This window comes from Nicotiana tomentosiformis, chromosome 2 (genome assembly GCF_000390325.3).
Source record: "Nicotiana tomentosiformis chromosome 2, ASM39032v3, whole genome shotgun sequence".
NCBI lineage: Eukaryota > Viridiplantae > Streptophyta > Magnoliopsida > Solanales > Solanaceae > Nicotiana > Nicotiana tomentosiformis.
The window spans coordinates 36,110,868-36,134,003 of NC_090813.1; the positions used below are offsets into that span (position 1 = coordinate 36,110,868).

A 23,136-nucleotide genomic window follows, 5' to 3' on the forward strand; every position below is an offset into this window, starting at 1 on the left:
GTCGGTTTGAGCTATCATCGTCTGTCATCTCCCCATTATGCTTTTATATCTTCTTTGTCCTCGGTTTCCATCCCTAAGTCTACAGGTGAAGCGTTGTCTCATCCATGATGGCGACAGGCTATGAGTGACGAGATGTCTGCTTTACATACAAGTGGTACTTGGGAGCTTGTTCCTCTTCTCTCAGGTAAATCTACTGTTGGTTGTCGTTTGGTTTATGCAGTCAAAGTTGGTCCCGATGAACAGATTGATCGACTTAAGGCCCGTCTTGTTGCCAAAGGATAATACTCAGATAATTGGGCTCGATTACAGTGATACCTTTTCTCCCGTGGCTAAAGTGGCTTTAGTCCGCCTTTTTCTATCCATGGCTGCGGTTCGTCATTGGCCCCTCTATCAGCTGGACATTAAAAATGCCTTTCTTCACGGTGATCTTGAGGATGAGGTTTATATGGAGCAACCACCTGGTTTTGTTGCTCAGGGGGAGTCTCGTGGTCTTGTATGTCGCTTGCGTCGGTCACTTTATGGTCTAAAGCAGTATCCTCGAGCCTGATTTGGTAAGTTCAGCACGGTTATCCAGGAGTTTGGCATGATTCGTAGTGAAGCTGATCACTCTGTGTTTTATCGGCACTCTGCTTCAAGTCTCTGTATTTATCTGGTAGTCTATGTTGATGATATTGTTATTACTGGCAATGATCAGGATGGTATTACCAATCTGAAGCAGCATCTCTTCCAGCACTTCCAAACTAAGGATCTAGGCAGATTGAAGTACTTTCTAGGTATTGAGGTTGCCCAGTCTAGCTCAGGTATTGTTATTTCTCAAAGAAAATATGCTTTAGACATTCTTGAGGAGACGGGGATGATAGGTTGCAGACCTGTTGACACTCCGATGGATCCGAATTCTAAACTTATGCCAGGACAGGGGGAGCCGCTTAGCGATCCTGCAAGCTATAGGCGGCTGGTTGGAAAATTAAATTATCTCACAGTGACTAGACCCGACATTTCTTATCCTGTGAGTGTTGTAAGTCAGTTTATGAATTCTCCCTGTGATAGTCATTGGGATGCAGTTGTCCGCATTATTCGATATATAAAATCGGCTCCAGGCAAAGGGTTACTCTTTGAGGATCGAGGTCATGAGCAGATTGGGCAGGATCACCTTCTGATAGACGTTCTACGTCTGGATATTGTGTTTTAGTAGGAGGAAATTTGGTGTCCTGGAAAAGCAAGAAACAAAATGTAGTTGCTCGGTCTAGTGCAGAAGCAGAATATCGAGCAATGGCTATGGCAACATGTGAGCTAGTCTGGACCAAACAATTGCTCAAGGAGTTGAAATTTGGTAAAATCAGTCGGATGGAACTTGTGTACGATAATCAAGCTGCCCTTCATATTGCATCAAATCCGGTGTTCCATGAGAGAACTAAACACATTGAGATTGGTTGTCACTTCGTCAGAGAAAAGATACTTTCAGGAGAGATTGCTACAAAGTTTGTGAGGTCGAATGATCAACTTGCAGATATTTTCACCAAGTCTCTCACTGGTCCTCGTATTGGTTATATATGTAACAAGCTCAGTACATATGATTTGTATGCACCTGCTTGAGGGGGAGTGTTAGTTTACAGCATGTATATAGTGTAGTATTGTCCCACATTGGTAGAAGAGTAGTATGTCCTTGTATAGTATAGCTATAAATAAGGACCTCTTGTATTGTATTGTTCATCCAATATCAATAACATATTTTCTCCCGTGCCTTCTCACAGTTGTGTTGCGTGACTTGGGTCCTTTGAGAGGGCTATTGGTGACATTGGGTTTTGAAATTGGTCTCTCCCTTAAAACAATTGGATGTTGGAGAAAAGTGGACCGCCGAGAGTTGTTTTTGATTAAGTGGAGTCTTTTGATAAATGCAGTCTCAACCAAATCATAACTTCCAATACAGAGTGTTAAGTACCAGAAAGTTAGTACACACTACATACTGTAATGGGCTTGAGACACGAGTAGATCAGAAATAATACAGAGGAAATGAGCTTCCTATAGTTTTCTGGAGGTGAAAGTGTGCATTTTGCGTAAAGAATGCACTACCTTGGCGCTATCCTTAATAAAATATTATTTTTTTGTTACTGATCCAAAAGATAAATATTCCTACCTGTTATTCAAAAAAAGAAAAAAGAAAAAGAGAGGGGGTGGGCACAGTGTGCCATTTTGGAGCTTATGCCCAATGTTACTGTGCAGAGGCCGTTGTTTTTGTCCTTGAACTTCACACCTGTTACTTGTGTTTTGTTCCCGGTTTCATTTTTCTGCTGCCGGTGCTCTCCTACCCATTTGAATGCATTTCCAAGATGGTGGAGGTGTGAGGAAGGAACAGTAGGCCCTTATGCCCTGAGTTAATAAAAAAAAGATGTTACTTTATAGATGCCTGTAATGTTTCCGGTTTCATTGCTGCCGGTGCTGTCTCCTACCCATTTGAATGCCTGTCCATGATGGTATTTTGTTCTTTGCTTCAGTTAAAGTTGGCAATCAAAAATCGACTATATTCAGGGGATTATAAAGTCCAAATAGTGTTGCAGATATTGCTATTTAAAGTTTTATTGTATTTGTCCTAACTGTTCTACTTTGGACTTGTATTCAAATTTAGAGTCTGTGGCTATAATTCCTTTGAAGCTTTAATAAATCCTTAGGTTATGGCTACGATGCAAATATTATATTTCGTTTATAGTGTCCAACTTAAGATTAGTTTTAGGACTCTAGTGAGTGGTGTGAACTTGTGGGAGATTGAGATGTAGGTATAACCTGTTATTTCATTCTTATAAATAGGCTGTCGTTATACTTGTCAAAAAAAAGGCTGGCCTTATGGGCATAGGGAGCTGAAAGGAGTTTGACTGATTTTATGGAGAACTCTCGGGTATTTAGACGATGTTAATGTACAAGCCGCTGTTTTGGTCCTTGAAGTTCACACCTACTACTTGCTTATAGTTCCCGGTTTCATTTTTCTGCTGCGGGTGCTCTTCTACCCATTTGAATGCATGTCCAAGATGGTGGAGGTGTGGGGAAGGAACAGTCGGCCATTATGGACCTTATGCCCTGAGTTAATAAAAGAGTTACTGTATAGGCTGTTGTTTTTGTCCCTTAACTTCGCACCTGTTACTTGCGTATTGTTCCCAGTTTCATTTTTCTGCTGCCAGTTCTTTCTCCTACCCATTTGAATGCTTGTTCAAGATGGTATTTTGTTCTTTGCTTCAGTTAAAGTTTTATTATATTTGTCTCAAGTTCTGCTTTGGCCTTGTCATCAAATTTAGAGTCTGGATAATTCCTTTGAAGCCTTAATAAATCCTCGGGTTATGGCTACGATGCTAATAGTATATTGCATTTATAATGTCCAACTTAAGCTTAGTTTTAAGTGAGTGGTGTGCAGTTGTGGGAGATTGAGATGTGGGTATAACCTGTCTTTCATTTTTTGTAAATAGGCTGTCAATATAAGCTAAGGGAGCTGAAAAGAGTTTGGTTGATTTTATGGAAAACTCTCGGGTATTTAGCTTTGGTGCATAATAGGTAGTTGTGTCTTTATTCTTTACTTTTTTAATCAGTTGATATTATCATAAGTTTTTTGAATAATCATTCCAGTGATGCATTATGGAATAAATAACTGAACCTCTGAAAGTTTGTCCATATAGCACAAATCTCCAAATCTTTTTCCTTCAAGCTCATGTTTAGCTTTCAAATGTTTATTTGACTTATGAAAAAGGCGGTTTAGCATTTCAAACTTGGTATTATCTTATATAACCACTTGTACATTCAGGACTTTGTTAGAGAAGAAGCTTTACAGATGCTTCAAAATGCTTTAGAAGGCTGTGGGGGCGCTGCTGCTGCCTCAGCATATACTGATGCATTTCGTATCATTATGCGAATCGGTATCGTGGACAAATCATCTATTGTTAGAGTAGCTGCAGCTAGATGTCTAAAAGCGTTTGCAAACATCGGAGGGCCGGGATTAGGGGTTGGAGAACTTGATAATGCTTCTTCTTCTTGTGTCAAGGTTGATGAATTGCTCTCTTCCTTTGAGTTTCCCATTTTAACGTGGATGCTTCTTCTCATCCTATTGGAAATAAACACTGAATCTCTAACTCTGTGTTTTGCAGGCCCTTGAAGACCCTATCTCGTCAATAAGGGATGCATTTGCAGAAGCTCTGGGAGCATTGCTTGGTCTTGGGATGAATCCTGATGCACAGGTTGTAAGTCCTTTTCTGATAAAGTACGAAAATTTTATTAAAAGAAGGAAAAGGATATATAATTAGAAGAGAAATGTACCAACAGAGGGAACCCAGAAAAAGAAAGGAAACAAAATCTGGGCAAAAAGAAACCTCCGAATTGGAAAAGGAGATAAATATATTGTAAATGCTTTTAAAATATTTTATATTTCTTGATCTGACTTTGCTTATGCTCATTAGGTACAACCAAGGGGAAAAAGTAATTTTACTCCCAAGAAACTTGATGGGGGTTTGGAGAGACACTTAACTTTGCCATTTGTAAAAGGTATATTTAGCATCTCACTATGTTTCATTTGTCAGAAAGCTCATTGCAGTGAATTTAGGTCTTAAACACATCATTGCAATCAGAATGTGGAAAGATGGCATGTGCTATTGATTTAGAGTGTTAAACGTAATATACAAGGGTGCATCCTTTCTTTCTGTAGCTCTCCCTGAGGGAATTGACCGTCTTATAGAGAAACAACCTTTTTTAATCGGAAGTTCTAAAATGTTCAAATGTTTAGTAAAAAGTCTCCATTAAAATCCAATTTCAAACAAGCTTCCTTCTCATTGTGGTTTCCGGTTTTGCTCATCTTTCAAAAATCATAACAATTGAGCATTAGCTAAGTTGATTCTCCTGCTCCATTATCATGGTGAGTGGATCTATCTAGGTAAAATGACAGTACCCTTATTAGCTACAAATCCACAAGCAAAGGAGTTTGCTAGTGTATTTCTTGGTGGATTGACAAGATTCTTTTTCTGACGTACACTGAAGGAACAGAATTGGAGCAGGAGGGACTGGAAATTTGTGTCCCTCCCTTCTTTTGTCCCTTCTGTTCCAAGTTTAAGTAATTGCTACTCTCAAGTGAAGTGTCGTATCTTATCTTTGTTAAATTTTCTACCAGAACAATGAGTTCTCATGGAAAAGACTCCTACTTGGACCAATCCATTATTTTTGAAACAGCCTTGTCAGTTATCTGCTAAATGAAGTATTCACATTGATCCTTTTCAAAAATGAAGTATTCACATTGAAAAGTAACATCTCCATGCTTGATTTCTTAGTCTTTTGTTTGCAAAGTGTAACTTGACATGTTTGTCTCTCCTCCTTTCCACATAACTAGCATTGCTTCATGATTCTTTGTTTCAGTGTGTGTGTTGTTTCTTGAAAATCCTGGGAAGATTTACAATGATTTCTGAGTCTCTGATAAGTTGAAAAATTGCAGCTAGTGGTCCTCGGGTGAAAGTTCTGCGCGTTGGCCTAACCTTGTCATGGGTTTCTTTTCTCCAGGTAGCCAATGAATCAATAAATCCTGTCTTACATCCAAACATCCTTTTTCCTGTTTTGGATAAAAGATTTATACTGTTTTGGAATATCAAAGTTACAAATGCATGTGGGTGTCTGTCCAATATTTTATACGTGAACATTTTTAAGTCATCAAGGAAGATTATACAGGCATTGTCCTCTTTTGATAAAGTAGAGTTTAACGTCCCACCTCCACTATACCTTTATTTTTATCGGATGTCCCCGAGGGGACCACCTCCGCTATAATTGAAGCTGGTGAAAGGAGGACAAATTTTATCTATGAAAAGTTGGTAGTTTCAATGCACGTGGTGCCCTGTCATTGTAATTACACAGTGGTTTCCAAACATACCCCAAGTAAAATATACACTTGAACTATGCCTAATTTTTTTATTATCGTGAATTTGTACCTCCTTGGTGCAATCTATATAATACAATCTTTTATCAACCCCCACCCACCCGCAAAAAAAAAAAAAGAGAGGAAGATTTAGTGCAAAGAATGTTAGAAGAACATACCATTGATGAGTTTCTCTTTTCAGGCCATTCGCTTGAAGTATCTTCAGCCTGATACTGAGCTTGAAAAGTACATCTTTCAAGTGATGGAGATGCTTCGTGCTGATAGTTTGTTTGATGCTCAAGCACTGGTATATAGTTCTTTTTACTCTGCCAAAATTTCATCCAATTGTGCATTTTATTTTGGCTAGTTGGTGACTGGTCTCATCAAAATATTTGCCTTTTGTCCTTTGCTGAGGTGAAAGAGAGTTGGCTTTCATGGACATTTTCTTAATTTTTTCGGTTGTTTATTCCACTCCAGGAAGCGACTAAATAAGTGTTCATCTGTCTAATTGCTGATGCATGACAAATTGTTGGTTATAGCTCTTCCCTCCCCCTGTTCTATTCAGTTACACGAGATTACTGTTCAATATAGCACGTTCGTGCTGTTTCTGGATGAGAATTCCCATCATTACTTTAAGTGCGTTTAAGAACGTATAGAATTTGTATTCTTCAGAGCTTCTGGAAATGACTTATGGACGTTAGTAAATGCAATAAGACTTACATCTGTAATATACTCAGCCGAAGTCCGGATTTAAATTTAAAATTCAGGAATTCTGATCATTGCTTGCTCTTTATGTGGCTTGAAGTTGATGGATATAAACTTCAATCAAAAGCTTGTTGATGTCAATGGACATTCTAATTTGATTTGAAGCACAAAATATAATCTAGGTTACGATGCTAAATATTATCTCTTGAAGGACTTGTCTCCAAGTACAAGGTTGCTTAGATACCAACTTTTGCTCTTGTGTGGACTCACCGACTCCCGATTAGCTAATGAACCTTCTGGGGGAAATCTAATTGAAGCATGCTGTTTTATTTGTAAAAGAAGCTGAAATAAAGTGATACAGCCACCAAAAAGGAAGTTCACGAAATCCAATCATAATGCCATAAAGTTAGAGTGGTGTCTATGGAAGTTGTATCCACTTGGTCTTTACCTTAATTTATTGCAACGATTTATCTTCTTCATTGCGTTGTACTATATGCTTTTTTTGATTTCAAGATTGTAGACTCAATATCCTCACCAGTTTTGTTGATGATTAATTGAAGGCATGCATTTTATACATCCTTCGAGTGGGTATAACTGACCAAATGAGTGAACCTACTCAGAGAGGCCTTTTAGTTCTTTTGGGCAAACAGGTTTGTTCTAGTGAATTGTATTCTGGAAATTTCTTCTTGAAGTTATTGGTGGTGTTTGGCTCTTGTGAAATGTGTTGTCACATGAGATGCTCTAACAGTTGCTTTCTGCAGCTTCAATCTCCTGATGCTACTCCATCCATGCGGGTTGCTGCTTTGCGTACCATGTCGTATGCTTTGAAAACACTAGGGGAGGTGAAGGACAATATTCTCTGCTTTGCATATGTTTACCTGTTATTTGTCCACTTTATTAATCCTTTGGATAATTTGCTTGGTCTAGTTAATAGTTGGGATTGGGATTCAATGCAGCTTGATTTTCTCTCTGATTGGTTTATTGAAGATTGGAAACTTGTACCTTTATGCCCTTACCACAATTTTTCACTCATGGGACCATTCTTTTCTGATAAGTAATTAGACATTTTATTGCCAGAAAATGGGAAATCATGTTTACAAGTGGTACACTATCTCTACAGAGAAAAGTTTTTTTCTACAAACTCCATCCAATCATCTACAAGTGCAGTGTCATGTGGACTTAATTTTGCTATGTGAGAGTGAGAATCTAATCGTTTTTACTGATTAACCTGTGCTCGATAATCAAAATTTTTTGAGCACGAGTCTTCCAGCTATGCTATATTACCTGGTTTGGCTTGGCTGATATTCAGCAAATATACTCCTACAGGGTGGAAGCAGGGAGCTGATGGGTCTTTGGGTTTCTTGTTATCTGTTTCTAGGATGAATTGATTTGAGCTGATTGCTTGACTAATTAATTGAAATTCATGTTTGCCCCTACATACGGTAGTTTGGTTTGTGATAAGTCGTTTTGATTGCTTTGTAGAGCCAGTGTTTGGTTAGTAATTGGTATGCCATTATGCAGGTTCCGGCTGAGTTTAAGGAAGTTCTTGATAATACAGTTGTTGCTGCAGTTTCACAACATGCACCATTGGTAAGCTTCTACTTATGTTCGTATGTGGCTTCATTGAATGCGGGAGTAGATATTCACATGTTCCTAGACTTGAGTTATCAAAGACGAATACTTAAAGAAAATCTATAAATCAGGTTCCATCAGCCTGTCGTGTCTAGCAAAGTTTGTAATTTATTTTAATTTCTGCAGAAGTCACTCTTGTTTCTATCTTGGTATTAAATAAGAGTAAGTTATTTTTATGATGAATAAGAAAATTCTTATTGGTCGGGAAAAACCAGCACTATGATAATGTTGGGAAAAACAAAAAGATGGCTATCCTTAAGAATTTTATTGCTTCCAGAACTTTAATTCAGTGATAAGAGCGCAACGTGTGATGGGTGGTTAGACGCACGTCACGAGTTCGAACTCTGCCTTGGACAAATTAACTTTATATATAAGTGGAAAGGCTAGAGGAATGGGCTCATTATCCACTGATTTTAGAACCTTGTGGCAGCTGGCCCCCGAGGATTTCTCGATTATCAAAATAAGAAAAAAAGAGAGAGAGATGTGCTATCCCTATTTTTATGTGGAGTTGCTATCATGGAAAATGTCTACTTTTATATACATCCCTGAGGTTGGGGTCATGTCTAATTTGCAAACATTTGCTCTTTAACTTATATACAGTTGTTAGCATTTCCTTGAGAACACCTCTCCTTCCAAAGGACCCATAAAGCACCAGGGGGTTGGTGCTCCGAATCGTCTTATTCTCTCTGGTTGTGCTCCAGATATCCAATCCTAGGCGTACGGATGAGGAGAGGTTAAGTGTCCCCCATTGGTTGGGAGAATGGGTTGCCTCCTCATATGGTCTTGAGCAATCCTCATCTTGTAAAGAAAATGGACCTTGTGCCTAACTCAACCTCAAATGCTAACTCATGAGGTGAGGAATTTCCAAGCCCATATGAGGTGACAACTTATTTCACCAATCAACGTGTGACACTTAATGCCCAAGCACGCCTACGACTGGACATCTGATGCTTGGACATTATAGCATGGGAGCAACAGTCAACACTGGGTAAACCAAGAATAGGATGAGTCTGCCTCTGTACCATGTGAAGAATGAAGCAAAGAGGAGAAAATACAGCTTGATTATTCCCTCAAGCTAGTGAGTTCAAATACTGAAGTGTATAAGATCTAAAATAGTAAGGAAGACCATAAACTAACTAATTATTGGGGAAGTAACAATCTAATTAGTTCTCACTGATCATAATTGATACACAATATTATTTATAATATTCTTGACACATCTCATGAGCTAGCTTTGGGGTTGAGTTAGGACCACAAACATTTTCTTAATAGTTGTGAAGGAAGGAAAGAAATCCTGTTTATGCTTTTGGTCTCGTAATAATATGTTTATATACTTTTAAATTGGAACACCCAAGGCCTTTTACTGAATCCATCATTTGCTTGATTTCATGGGTTGTCTATCTACTCATTGGCTTCTGACTCCTTCACTGTTGCTTTGTTAGGTGCGCATTGAGGCCGCTTTGACCTTGCGCGCGTTAGCTGAGGTTGATCCTACATGTATTGGTGGTTTGATTTCTTATGCAATAACGATGCTTGGAGCAGTGAGAGAAAATATTTCATTTGAAAAGGTAAAGCCAAGATAGATACTTGGTGCTCATTTTTCTAGTTTTGTCCTGGTAACCTGGCTCTATCAGCTTGGTTCATCATGATGTTTCCTGTTCAACATTTTTATCTAATTGTTTCAAACTGCATCTCTTGGTGGAAATAGGTCATGTTTGTCTTGTCAAACTGTTATTATGGACCATAAACAAATCAACTAACCACATAACTAGATTTAAAGACAGTGGTCTCCAATTTTCTGGAAATGGAACTTAGGTTGGATTGTCTCTTTTGCTTAACAATGAACTCTTGATTCACCTATTCATTATCGTGCTTTCGCTTATACATCCTGTGCTTCATTTTTTATGACATTGTTTTTATTTGGGATGTTCCTACATGTTTGACACTATTCCATTAGTAGTATTATTTTATGTAAACTTTTACAACTTTCATGTTCAGATTCATTTAACTATTTGAATTTTGTACTTTGACGGTGATATTTTCTCAATCAAGCAATCTTTTCAACCATTGCTTTAGTGTTTTCTTCCATCCCTCTAATATAATACGCAAGTCAATTTAGCATTTTAAACTCCATTTCCATTCAAATACCTTCATAAATAAATGAAAAGGAGAGAATATTTCCACCCAAAAATTTGTTTTTCAAGAAGACCTTGATTCAGAATTCCTCAAGATGTGTTTCTATTGAGTTGGTTTTTCTTCTCTGGCAAACTCACTATGTCCTTTCAGCTTTTTGGTAGGATACTGTTATCTTGTCCTTGTCTTCAAGGATTGACAACACTTTCTTTTGCTGTTGTATATCTTTTTGCAGTATTTTAGCCTTCAGATCTGTAGGCATACCTGTACTTTAGACGTTGGCTATGTATTACTGGGTTAGTACTTTGAGAAATTACGTCATCCTTCTTCTAATTAATTGATTTAAAGAAGGGTTTCCCCCTGTACGAGAGGTGTAAAAAAACCAAAATAATCCCACAGGCTTGAGTAGCGCCTACCCAATCAGCTATACAAGTCAATGTCTTGTGTGCTCCAAAAAATAAACAGAAAGAAAATTATATTTGATCTTGAAAATCATGTTCTCTTTGCCCTTGGTTTAATGATTTCGTTTTCTGTTTGATTTACAGGGAACTAATCTAAAGTATGAACTGGAGTGTCTAGATGGTCAGGCTGCGGTTTTGGCAGCTTTGGTGTCTATTTCACCAAGCTTACCTCTTGGTTATCCATCTCGGTAATGGCTTCCTCCATTTATGTGTAACCTTTTCTTTCTCCCCAAAAGAATGCATAACTGTCTAAAGTTCCATGCTTGTGATGACTGTTAGTTAGTTTTAGTTATTCATATTTCTTGAGTTTGCAAAATCTCTGCACGTTTTGACTTTGCTTTCTTACTTATTATCATATCTACCTTAGTCTCGTCCTTGTAATACGAGCATCTGATTTATAGGCGGCTCGGAAAATTTTATTTTCCCTTAATTCCTAGAAAGCTTTAAATTCACTTAAAAACTGAGAAGATTAAATATTTGTTCACCTGCTATGCTGATTCTCTATGTGTTGATTCTGATTGGAGTGTTAAATTTGGATTTTCCTCCATGGCTCTTTCACTTGCTGTTTGTTTAATGTACCTCTCCAATATGAATCTGAAATAGGAATAGGCTAACTGTAGAAATTTTGTTTTTTTGCTGAGATTAGTTTTGCATGGACAGCTAGTCAGGCCTTGTATTTGAAGTTTTGAAGTTTTGGCTCTTGATTAGCTCTTGATTTTTGATTTTTGGATTGATCCAGGCTTGACTTGAATTCTGACTCTTTTAGTCTTTTTTAGTCTTCTTTGACTTTCAGTCTTCTTTGTCTTCCATAGTCCCCCAAGTGTTAGATTTTGAAGTATGTAATCTCGAGCACTTGATTATTCCTTCCATGTGGTCCATCTCCTAAAAAGGAAAATACATACCGGACTCGGAGGTATATTTTTAGATGATGACTGCTTAACCCTTTTTATTTCCATCAGAAAGGTTGTAACTCAGACCGAAAATAATTTTGTATCCCGCGTGTCTTTCAGGTCTAATATCATCATTTGGTATGGGCTAGCTTTTTGCCTATCATCTAAAATTGTTAGTATAATTTAACTGAACAAAACAAAATCGTAGTTAAGTGATACCTGATCGTGGGTATTTCCCTTGCTTAAAAATAATATTTCTTCAAATGAACAACATTCCAATTCGAAGGTAACACCTTGTCGTCCATGGTTTCTAATTCATAAGCACCTTTCCCAGCGATACCTCGCACTTTATAAGGACCTTCCCAATTTAGGTTAAACTTTCCTGCTCCAGCTGTTTTTGTTGATTGAAAATCCTTTTTCAGAACAAAGTCCCCAATCTTGAAGTATCTGAGATGAGCCTTCCTGTTGTAGTATCGTTCAATGGTTTGCTTCTGTGCTGCCATCCTTATTGTATAGAACATTTCTGAAGATGTTATTGGAAATATATCCTAAACTTTGAAGTTCAGGATCTCCGCTAATTAGTGGAATATTTTAGCAGATCCTGCTAAGCATACTTTTCGGCATCGTGTAGTTGAAGATCGTCGTTTTCAATCTGTATCTGATCCAGCTGTCTTTGAAATTTGAGATACGTAGATTTTACTTTGTTCAGGCATGCATATTGATCTGAAAAATAACGGGCAACTGTTATATCATTTTCATGGTTGTCTCGCGTCACAATGTTAATATGCTATATATTTCCTCTTTGCTGCATTTTTCTTTCTGAAATCTATTTCTCTATGGGTAGCCTGTTTCTGTCCTTCTGGTGTTAGGCATCTGAAGTAACATGACTCAAAGATAATATCTCAAAACAGATTTACCCATCAAAAAAAAAAAAAAAAAAAAACTGAAAACAGTTCGACAGGATTCTGTAGTTCTTTTCCTTGATTTTATTATCATCTCTGTTGCTAGAGCTATTATCTCAGCCTCCTTTTCTTTCCAGTCGAAGGCATTTTTTATGGTTGTTAGCAGTATCATGTATTCTTTTATTCATGTCCTCATGCTTTTCTTTACTTTTTTCTTATTTTTATCTTGGGGACCTTATGCAGTTTGCCCAGATCAGTAGTTGAACTGTCTAAGAAAATGATAATGGAATCAAGTCGGAATCCTATGGCAGCAGCCGTTGAAAAGGAGGCTGGATGGATGCTCTTATCCTCACTGCTTGCATGCATGCCGAAAGAGGTACAGTTAGTGGTTTTGTTGATATAACTTCTCCGCTTTTGTTTTTCATGGTGCTATTTCATTGGAGATGCAGGAACTTGAGGATCAAGTTTTTGATATTCTTTCTTTATGGGCTTCCGCATTCCATGGAAATCCAGAACGCCATATCAGTGAAACAGAAGATCTCCAATCTAACATAAGGTTAGATATGTTAAATTTATAGAAAATTATTTATTATGATTTGAGGAAAAATTAAATAAGCCTGGTTAGATATGTTAAATTTTACACAACTATGAATGTTTTATTTGTCGTTTGGTAGAATTTTAGGAAAATTAGATATTGGTAATGACATGGTGACTTTGTCTGTGTACCTACTGTTCAATATCGTTTTAGTCAGCCTAGATCACCTACATTTTGGATAAGCCAGTATCCCAACTCTAAACCACATAAGATGGATGGATACGATCATTATGAGAAATTTATTGTCATGCTTTGTTGGGACATACCAAACAGCTAAAAGTGTAGCCCCTCTATGTTAATGTTACTTCTTCTTACTCTCCTCTATCCCTATCGCTTGCTGCCGTCCAAAAAATTACACCTTTTCTGGCGGCGTACAGAAAACCATCTACTCCCTCTGCAACAATTTCTAGTATGATTTAACTGTGAACAACCTATCTCTCCTCTTTCCCCACCTTCACGAATCTTGTGCAGAAGTAGTATTCTCTGCTTTTAGAGTAACTCCACCAAGTCTTGGAAAGCGACCATGTCTTAGTGATTCCTTCTAAACTTCAGATCCCAAAGTATCTCCCCTCTCTTGCACCCAATGTATCTATTGGGCTGTTATCACTCTCTGGGTTTATACTCTGCCGATTTTAGGGAAAACAAGCTTCGACATGTTTTCACCTCACCATTTGTGGTTGCAAAAGTTAATCCTTCTTCCATCCCCATGAATGTATTATGGACGCCGAAGTCTTCACAGTCCTTCATAATGCTCCTCTATAGTCCGCACTCAAACAGTAGTAAGAAATTTCTAATCCTCTAACAGCCATCGATTGTGCCATACTTTTCTGTTACCACTCCATAGAGCCTGCTCCTCAACTCATAACTTCCATAGCTATTTCTCTAGCAAACCTTTGTTGAACACTCTAAGGTCTTTCCCTCCTGAAACACCACCTTCTTTTCGGAGATGGGATGACCCTCTTACTCACTGTGTAAACTTTCTGATATAATCTGCAGCATCCATAGGAAATTCGTCTGGGGTCTTTCTAATTTTTCTGTTGCACTAGCCAGTGCCTGTAGTCTGTAACTCCATATAGCCTTCTATGTGGGGCTCGGTTCTCCGCCCCTGAATATCTCTTACAGGACTTGATTGAGAATTATATTGTGAAGAACCTTTCCAGATGATACTATCTATTCCGCCAAAGTATGTAAAGTTGTATAGACTCAATAGGAACGATTCTACCTCATAAAACTCCCAGTTCTACAGAGATCTTCTAAAGGAGATGTCTTATGAAGTTTGTTTCCTTCCAGGCTTCGAGACTTGCCCTTCTCTTGTTTGTGACCAATTAGAACAAGCAGGGAAAGTCTTTTTTCATCGTGTTATCTCTGTACAACATCGAGCCAAAATTGTATCTTCTAATGGTTTCAACCAATGAACAAACAAATAAAGTCAGAAGTTCATTTTCCCTATCATGATCCCTTTCTATTTACTGGTCTAATATGGTAATTGTACATCATAGTGAACCAAATTGATCATCACCATATTTTCTTGTAATCACCTTCCTCCAAACAGCTTCTCCTCCATTGCATATATTCGAAGCCATTCTCCTCAAAGCTCCGTGAAATATCTCAGGTCTCTGTATATATCTAGGCCCCCAAGCTCAATAGGTTTTGTCCTATTCCAATTCACGTGGAAAATTTTCTTTTCTTGCATTTGCATTATCCCATAGGTTACTTCTCATTAGTTTCTCCAGTATGAGAATGCTTTAGCGTTGCCTTTATAAAAGTGACTTCCTTTCCCTATTGAGAGATACCATCTCTTCCACCTCTCTAATCTACTCTTCAAATATTTGCATCCCCGGTTCCTAGAGTTCCACTTCCTTGTATTTCCTCCTAGTGTGAAGACTCAGGTATATCTTGTAGGTAATTTACAAAACTTACAACCCTCTCACTTGCCAATGCATTGGTGTTCACGTCTCCAACCGGTAAGAGCTCTGAGTTCCTCATCTTCATCTGGAGGCCAGACATTTCTCAAGCCAGATCAACTCATCAAAGTCCTGAAAATCAGTTATCTTGTATGTAATTTACAAATCTTACAACCCTCTCACTGCTGATGCATTGATGATCACCTCTCCAACCGGTAAGAGCTCTGACTTCCTCATCTTCATCTGGAGCCAGCTGGAGGCCAGACATTTCTCAAGCCAGATCAAAGTCCTGAAAAACGCTTGAATCTGTTTCACTTTGGTCACATATGGTCAACATGTAAGTCTCCAAACAATAGATGTGATCAGTGTTATCAAAGGCGAAAAGCGCAAAAAAGCTCTAAGGTCTGTCGGGGCTTTAAGCGCAAAGCGCAAATAAAGCGTGGGCTTTAATGAAAAAAGGCGCAACCGGAGAAAAAGTAAAAATATGTATATGTAGTGTAAGACTATTAATTATAAGCATGAATAACAAATATATGGACAAAGAAATTGAAAAAAATTTACGATAAAGTGAAATATCAATTGTTTAATGATGCCTTTTCAGGATTACACTCATTGGCAAGTAAAAGTAGGCCTAAGAGCCTTGATGCGATACTAAAGCGCCCACAAAGCGAGGCGAAGCGCTCAACCTGTTTTGAGCCTCGTTTCAGGGCTTAAGCGTGCCTTTGACGACACCGGATGTGATACACTTCTTCTTACTTGACGAACCCCCTATCTTAAACCTGCAAACTATCCTCCCCAGATGGTTTGCTCGAATTGCTTGCTTAATGCTTTCATCACCATTAAGAACATTATTGAAGATAACAGGCTCTTTGTCTTAAGCCCCTGCCACTGGCAAAGAACCAAAGTGGAGTGCTATTCACCATATGGAGAACTTAATTTAGAGATATATTAGTAAATCCATCTCCTCGACTTGTCCAGCATTTCATTCTATAAAAGGTAGAGCAGGAAATTCTACTTGACATACATAATCCTTTTCGGTGTCCAGCTTGCACCTAACTTCCTGAAGTTTGCTCCTTGATCTGTAATCTACTGACTCATTTGCAATCAGAGTAGCGTTTCAAATCTGTCTCCTTCCCACAAATGTATTTTCTGGTGTCGAGATGAGTTTGTCCGTGACGCCTTCAATCTGTTTACAAGTACTTTTGGTGGTAATTTTGCCTAGTAGGCTAGTGTCGTTATTCCTAGTGTCCAGCGCTCCCCCTTCTTCAGGATTAAACAATGAATGAGGAGTGAAAGCTCTTCTCAAAACAGCAAATATCGTAAAAATACTCCAAACGTTCCCTAACATCTTTCATCACCACCACCCAGCAATGATGGAAAAAGGCAGAACTGAAGCTGTTAACAGGCCGGTGACTTGTCCCTGTATGGTACTATGTTTCTCTCTGCTTGCTCCACTTCATCCTCCTCGAAAGACTAGTCAAGCGCATTCCTCTCAATCTGGCTGATTTTCTGAAATGTGCTGCCTTTAAAGTTGGGTTTCCATTCCTCATTTTTTCTTGTAGAGGGATGGTAATGTTGAATAATTCCTTCTTATGAAGTTGTTCCTGCTATTTGCATTGGCGATACAGTAGAAGAATCTACCAAATACTTATTCCGATGGAAGGACCACACTGATTGAAAAGAATGTAACTTGAATAGCATCAAAGTAATCTGAATTTTGTAAGCAAGTCAGATGAAAGTATGCATGTTTAGATTTTGTCCAATTTAATGGGTTTTTAGATTATTACTTATTTTAGGATGAAAATTTTTCACTTTGACAAATCATTCCACGTCTATTAGTCTTTCCCGTTCTTTCGAGTTACAAATTTGCAAAAGGAAATTCACGAAGATTATACAACTACTCTATTTTACCGAGGGACAAAGGGGAGCCTTGGAGCAATGGTAAAGTTGTCTCTGTGTGACCTATAGGTCATGGGTTCGAGTTATCATCAGTGTAGGCTGTCTACATCACATTCCCTGGGGTGCGGCCATCCCTGGACCTTGCGTGAATGCCGGGCTTCCCTTTTTCTCATTCTATTTTACTGAGGGACAACATAGGCAAAAAGAGCAAATTTCATCAGATAAGAATCCTCTTGTTTTTAAGAAAAGCAACAAATATAATATCTGCTTTCGCAAACCTAAATAAATAATAAATAAGTATTCCCTATTTAACCAGTTAAACTTTTGGATGATGCGTTTTACATAATTGAACATGGTATATCCGAGTTGATAAAGGTCTTGAGTCCGACTTTCACATTCACTGATCAACAAGATAGCCCACGTGCTGGTATGATCAGTATAATTTCTATACTTATCTATCTTTTTTTGTTCCATTGCAGCATTCTGTACTTTATAAGTGTCTTCAAGCAAATGTCTCTAAATGTAATCTTGTGCTCTTTGTGCTGCTGTACAATTTTGTTTCCTAAAACTTTTAATGTGGTTTCTGAAGTCTGCGACTATATATAACTTTGTGAAGCTCTTTTCATTTTATTTGTAGCGTATGGTGTGCTGCAGTGGATGCATTGACAGCATTTATAAAGAGTTTTATCTCTTCTGGTGCTGTGAACAAGGGGATCTTACTTGAACCAGTTCTGTTATACCTTAGTAGGTATAGATACATGTGACTTATGTACGTTTTCTGTGAGAGTCTGGTGGAGCTCTCTTATGTTGCTTATGTTTGTGAAAATTGTTAATACAGGGCTCTGTCATATATATTGCTGTTGGCAGCCAAAGACCAAATGAGTGTCAAACAGGCAGCGGAGATATTTATCATCAAGACACTAATAGCCTATCAGTCAATTTCAGATCCAACTGCATATCGGAGAGACCATGCCCGTCTTATTCAGATATGTGCAACTCCTTATAGGTGAATGTTTGATCCAGCTCATCAGCTATGACGTAGATATGTATTTCCCTGGCAAGAGTCGTTCCTTTTCTTTTTCTGCAAGGGCACCTCTTTTTCTTTTCATTTTTGGAAGAGCGATGTCATTCTTATTTTTTCCTTTTCGGGATAGGGAAGCTTCGAAATGTGAGGAAAGTTCATGCTTGAGGATGCTGTTAGACAAAAGAGATGCTTGGCTTGGCCCTTGGAACCCTGGCAGGTACTTAGCACCAAAATCATGGAACTTGTTCCTTTCTTTCCGTGGATTATTTGCAATTTCCAGGGGAGTAACTTTGTTTTTTTAACCATGGACTTGGCTATGGTTAATGATGTGCACATCATTACCAAATATTGTCTCCTTTTAACTTGGTACTAATAACCCAATATAGAAATTAGTCATTTATCTTGTTGATTGTTCATCCAGGGATTTGTTTGAGGATGAACTTCGCTCATTTCAAGGTGGAAAAGATGGTCTAGTACCATGTGTATGGGATAACGAGCTTCCGAGCTTTCCTCAGGTAAAGAACTTTCGCTGAAGAGGTTGACTTTTTATGAAAGAAATATAATTTGCTTGACGTCATATAACTTCAGAAGCCATGAAGAGGATTCAACTTTTTCCCCTTGTTTGATATCCATTACTAATACATGTTTCTGATCATGAAGCCGGAGACTACAAGCAAAATGTTAGTGAATCAGAAGCTCCTCTGCTTTGGATCCATATTTGCTTCCGAGGTAAGTGAATATGGTTGATGGCTTGGCTTTGTGTTAGAATTATGTGCAGATATGGAGGCATTGATAGCTTGCAACTTAGTTTGTCATTGTTCCCCTCAGGATATTGGTGGAATGCTCTCACTCCTCGAAATGATTGAGCAGTGTCTGAGAGCTGGAAAGAAACAAGCATGGCATGCAACCAGTGTTACAAACATATGTGTGGGCCTGCTATCTGGCTTGAAGGTGATCTAATAATTTAGACTTTTTATTCGCTTGTCCGGAATTTTACATGCCTTACATCTGCTTCTCTTGTGCTTGCCTTCATCACAGGCTTTGCTTGCTCTACGTCCTGAACCCTTACCATTGGAAGTACTTAGTCTGGCACAATCCATCTTTCAGGTTTTCACTATCTTTTTGTTGATATTTTAGTGCCCTTGCCTTTCTTTGTCCTTTACAGTCTTTCTTAGCGTTTGGTGTTTACCTTGACAGAGCATTCTGGCTGAGGGTGACATCTGTGCTTCTCAACGCAGAGCATCATCTGAAGGTCTTGGCCTATTAGCTCGACTAGGAAATGATGTGTTCACTGCCAGATTGGTTAGTTCCATTTGAATCTTTTCACAGCCTCCTGGTTCTAGGACAGCTTTCTGGGTTGCATCTTGTAGAGTCATGCAACAATTAGTATCATTGAATCCGTAAGAATCTCAATTACCCATGCTCCGTTGTCATTTTAACTGGTACGTGTCATTGCAGACAAGAGTGCTCCTTGGTGATATAAATTCAGCGGTAGATTCAAACTATGCTGGTTCAGTTGCTATATCACTTGGTTGCATTCATCGCAGGTAAGCTTGTTGAATGATGCAAACTTAGTGTGTACCTTTATCATTTCACTAAACACATGCATGAATTCCTTTTATATGACAGTTCTTGTCGCTCTCGACTCTTTCTTACATGAAAATTTCTTCCACAACCTTTGACCAATCTGGTGGTGCTATTACTTACTTCTTTCTCCCCTTCCCTCCAATGAAGAGATCTTTGGTATTGGTAATTATGTCGATGTGTTTCAACTTTAAATGCACCAATTCTGCTTGTCCATGAGCAGCTTGTCAAATTGAAGTGCAAAGCAGTATTTAAGGTAAATAAAGGTTTAATGAAAATAGCTGATTGTCTAATTATAATGCATTTTGGAGCTAAAATTTGTAAGCACCGATCAATTAGTGAGGTTTTGAGCTGATACAATAAAAAACAGTTTACTTATGTCAATGATGGAAGAAATACTTATCTCATGATGTGAGCAAATACTTAGGAAGTAACTTATGTAATTGAATCGATCCACCAAAGTCTTGAGTAAATGTGTAGTATCTGATCCCAAAGATAGTAAGTACTTTCTTTCTTATGAAAGAAAGTCTTTTCCAAAGATTCTATATAAGTTTATTTATGAAACCGAGATAGTTATCTTTCTGCACTAAGAGGTTTGTCTGAGTATGCTGTTTGAATTGTTGTTTGTTAGTTATCTGCAGTCCTCATTCTGTTAAACCTTCTTGCAGCGCAGGAGGGATTGCATTGTCAAGTTTGGTTCCTGCTACTGTTAATTCTCTTTCTTCTCTGGCTAAAAGTTCAAACACTGCCTTACAAATTTGGTCTTTGCATGGTCTATTGTTGACTGTGGAGGCTGCTGGATTGTCCTATGTTTCTCATGTTCAGGTATCCATATATTCTGAGTATGATACTTCAGTGTCTCTGAGAGCATCAGTTATCCACATTCTTTGATTATCATGGCTAACATTTGATTTAGTGTCTGTTTTTCTTATCACATTCTTCGGTTGTCATGGCTAACATTTGATTTAGTTGTCTGTTTCTCTTATCACATCTTGTAGAATCTACTCATGCTGACCAAATTTAAGATATTCTTTTCAAATAGGAAGTGTTTGATAAGAAGAGGATGGGTTTAACTATTTTCTGGTTTATCGGAGGTCAGAAGTGTCTCTTGAATAGATGATAAATAATAGAAACTCTCGAACTTCAGCCAGCTGTTTATGGCTCTCTCTTGAGCATGTTACTTATCAAGAAACTAATTATCATGTTCAGATAACATATTTGGTTGGATCTAGTGGAAAAAGTCAAGATATTCAGTTGTGAAGAAGAGACCATAGGCTAAGAACAAAACGTGCTTTGCTAATAAATCCGTTAAGATTTACTTGGCTACCTTCGTTCAGAAACGCATCTAATGTTCACTCTACTATTTTATTGATATGTTCTCCAGATGGTGTTTGTGTCATCTTGTGTTTTGTAAGTGGGTAATTGTCCTTCCTTATTGCTCTTCATTTTGAAGCCTGATCGCGATAAATTATTGATTAAGGAATTTTCTTGAATCGTTAGGCCTTAAAAGCTTCCCCACCTGATATGTTGTAAGTTGTAACTTTTATTTTTTTGGTTACCATTTTTATGTTCACATTGCTTCAAGAGGTTACCCTTCTGATATGTTGAACAAGAAAGGCGATTTATCATTTTTTTTTGTTTGGCACCTCTAGGTTCTAATTCAACTCTTCGTTTAACTCTAAAGTTTCCTATCTTCTTTTACTTTCAGGCGACACTTAGCCTTGCCATGGATATTCTGTTGTCAAATGAGATTGGTTCGACTAACCTGCAGCAGGCAGTGGGACGCCTTATAAATGCTATTGTTGCTGTCCTTGGTCCTGAACTTTCTCCTGGCAGTATATTTTTCTCGCGTTGCAAGGTTTGTCAATTCAATCTTTAAGAAGCTTTAATTTGTATTTTTGGTCCATATTAATAGAAGCATCATAACCTTAAGACAACAAAAGTGCAAGAACTCCCCCAAGCTCACATGGATATGTTAGAAAGCTAGTTTTAGTAAAGCGAACTTGCTGAGAGTATCTAGTTTTTAAAATTGAGAAACCTGTATGTCGTTTACTTACCACCTTTTTATGGCAAGTGTTATATGTGCAACTAAGTAACATTGTATTGATAAATGAAAGATCACTTATGGGTTACAAGTGTATGTCAAGTGTCTCTTAAACATTCATTAAACTCATCATGTTTGTTGAAGTTTCTCTATATGTAGTCAAATTTAACTGAGGCAAATATCGGATATGTAATGTACTACTCTCTCTGTCACAATTTATATGTCATACTTTCTTTTTTAATCTGTTCCAAAAAGAATGTCATACTTTCTGATTTAGAAACATTTTAACTTTAAATTTCCATTTTACCTTTAATGAGATGATTTAGCCATCAAAATGTCAACTTTGAGATTGTCTGTGTCATCTCAAAACATTTATCTTTTAGCAATTTTGTGGTTAGATAAATTTATAAGTATAAATGAAATACACTTGAATATCATTTTTGCTGAAAAAGATGGATGGATTTTTAATTAGATACTTTCTAATCATTAAATATCAATACACAGGAACCTATATGTAATTACAGCATTTTTATGTTACTTTGTTTCATGAGCTCAAGTAGGAGTGTCAAATTTGGTGAGGGATATGATGGGTATGTTTAATTTTTTAGGTTGTTATTATATTTTAAAGATACCCATGTCATCCCTGATCAAAATGGGCTGGTAAAATGATGGCAATAGAGCTATGGCATCATTAGATAAATAACAAAGTATGCACTAAAAGTGGATATCCTCTGGTCCGAGGAATTTCTCTGCTAAGAAGTAGTGTGATGCTCTTATCAAGAGATAAATACATTAAAAAAAGATGGAACAACTTCCTTGATAACCGTATTTGTCCTAGAACTATTTATTGTAAAGTTTAGCGTATAAAATGTTATGGGGTTTCTGCCAAATAATCCTAGTATAGGAATTGAGATAATGAGACGCAAAAATCTACTAAAAGTTGGAGGACTAAACAAAACGACCTATTAGCATGAATTGTTTTACCATATTTGAAGGTCTTTAATTTATATTTGACCACAAGGAATTATAAACTGTGTCGTCTTGTCAGTTGTCACTGTTCGCTATCAATATTATGATATTCAATTATCCGAACAAAGTTATCTAAAAGATATAAAATACTTGCCTGGGGTAATTGATGCAGTGAATAATCTTCTTCACTGGTATTGTGCTTAGCATACACGTCTTCCAATATATTGAGGTGGCTTTTGACTTCAGTAGCACCATTTCTTTTTTTGCCTACTAGCTTTTTCTAACCTTAATTTGTCCAGTTTCAATTTAATCTTGTGTTTTTCTTCAGTCTGTCATTGCAGAGATCAGCTCCCGGCAAGAGACTGCAACACTTTATGAGTATGGCCACTTGTTGCTCATATATTTGTCCCATTTTTCTATTAACCAAATAAGAAGCAATAGTTTTGAGACCAGTGTGGTTTAGGTCTGGCGAGGACATCAAAGCACTTCATTTGACTCATGCCTGCTTTATCTAGCTTTGTAATA

The 23,136-nt window shown here is 37.7% G+C and overlaps 1 protein-coding gene across 1 annotated transcript in view; it reads left to right on the forward strand.

Annotated features, from left to right (window-relative positions):
• Positions 1 to 23,136, forward strand: part of LOC104113825 (protein SWEETIE) — a 45,234-nt gene that overhangs the window by 7,164 nt on the left and 14,934 nt on the right. Inside the window, exons 4-27 of the mRNA XM_009624118.4 lie at positions 3,785 to 4,021; positions 4,125 to 4,214; positions 4,434 to 4,518; positions 5,456 to 5,520; positions 6,072 to 6,176; positions 7,135 to 7,224; positions 7,336 to 7,416; positions 8,096 to 8,164; positions 9,649 to 9,774; positions 10,885 to 10,988; positions 12,836 to 12,968; positions 13,042 to 13,148; positions 17,628 to 17,738; positions 17,829 to 17,996; positions 18,145 to 18,231; positions 18,436 to 18,529; positions 18,675 to 18,743; positions 18,843 to 18,965; positions 19,053 to 19,121; positions 19,212 to 19,316; positions 19,473 to 19,561; positions 20,267 to 20,423; positions 21,307 to 21,456; positions 22,940 to 22,989. Of these exons, the coding sequence (XP_009622413.1) occupies positions 3,785 to 4,021; positions 4,125 to 4,214; positions 4,434 to 4,518; positions 5,456 to 5,520; positions 6,072 to 6,176; positions 7,135 to 7,224; positions 7,336 to 7,416; positions 8,096 to 8,164; positions 9,649 to 9,774; positions 10,885 to 10,988; positions 12,836 to 12,968; positions 13,042 to 13,148; positions 17,628 to 17,738; positions 17,829 to 17,996; positions 18,145 to 18,231; positions 18,436 to 18,529; positions 18,675 to 18,743; positions 18,843 to 18,965; positions 19,053 to 19,121; positions 19,212 to 19,316; positions 19,473 to 19,561; positions 20,267 to 20,423; positions 21,307 to 21,456; positions 22,940 to 22,989 (2,564 nt within the window). The remainder of the gene's footprint in view (positions 1 to 3,784; positions 4,022 to 4,124; positions 4,215 to 4,433; positions 4,519 to 5,455; positions 5,521 to 6,071; positions 6,177 to 7,134; positions 7,225 to 7,335; positions 7,417 to 8,095; positions 8,165 to 9,648; positions 9,775 to 10,884; positions 10,989 to 12,835; positions 12,969 to 13,041; positions 13,149 to 17,627; positions 17,739 to 17,828; positions 17,997 to 18,144; positions 18,232 to 18,435; positions 18,530 to 18,674; positions 18,744 to 18,842; positions 18,966 to 19,052; positions 19,122 to 19,211; positions 19,317 to 19,472; positions 19,562 to 20,266; positions 20,424 to 21,306; positions 21,457 to 22,939; positions 22,990 to 23,136) is intronic.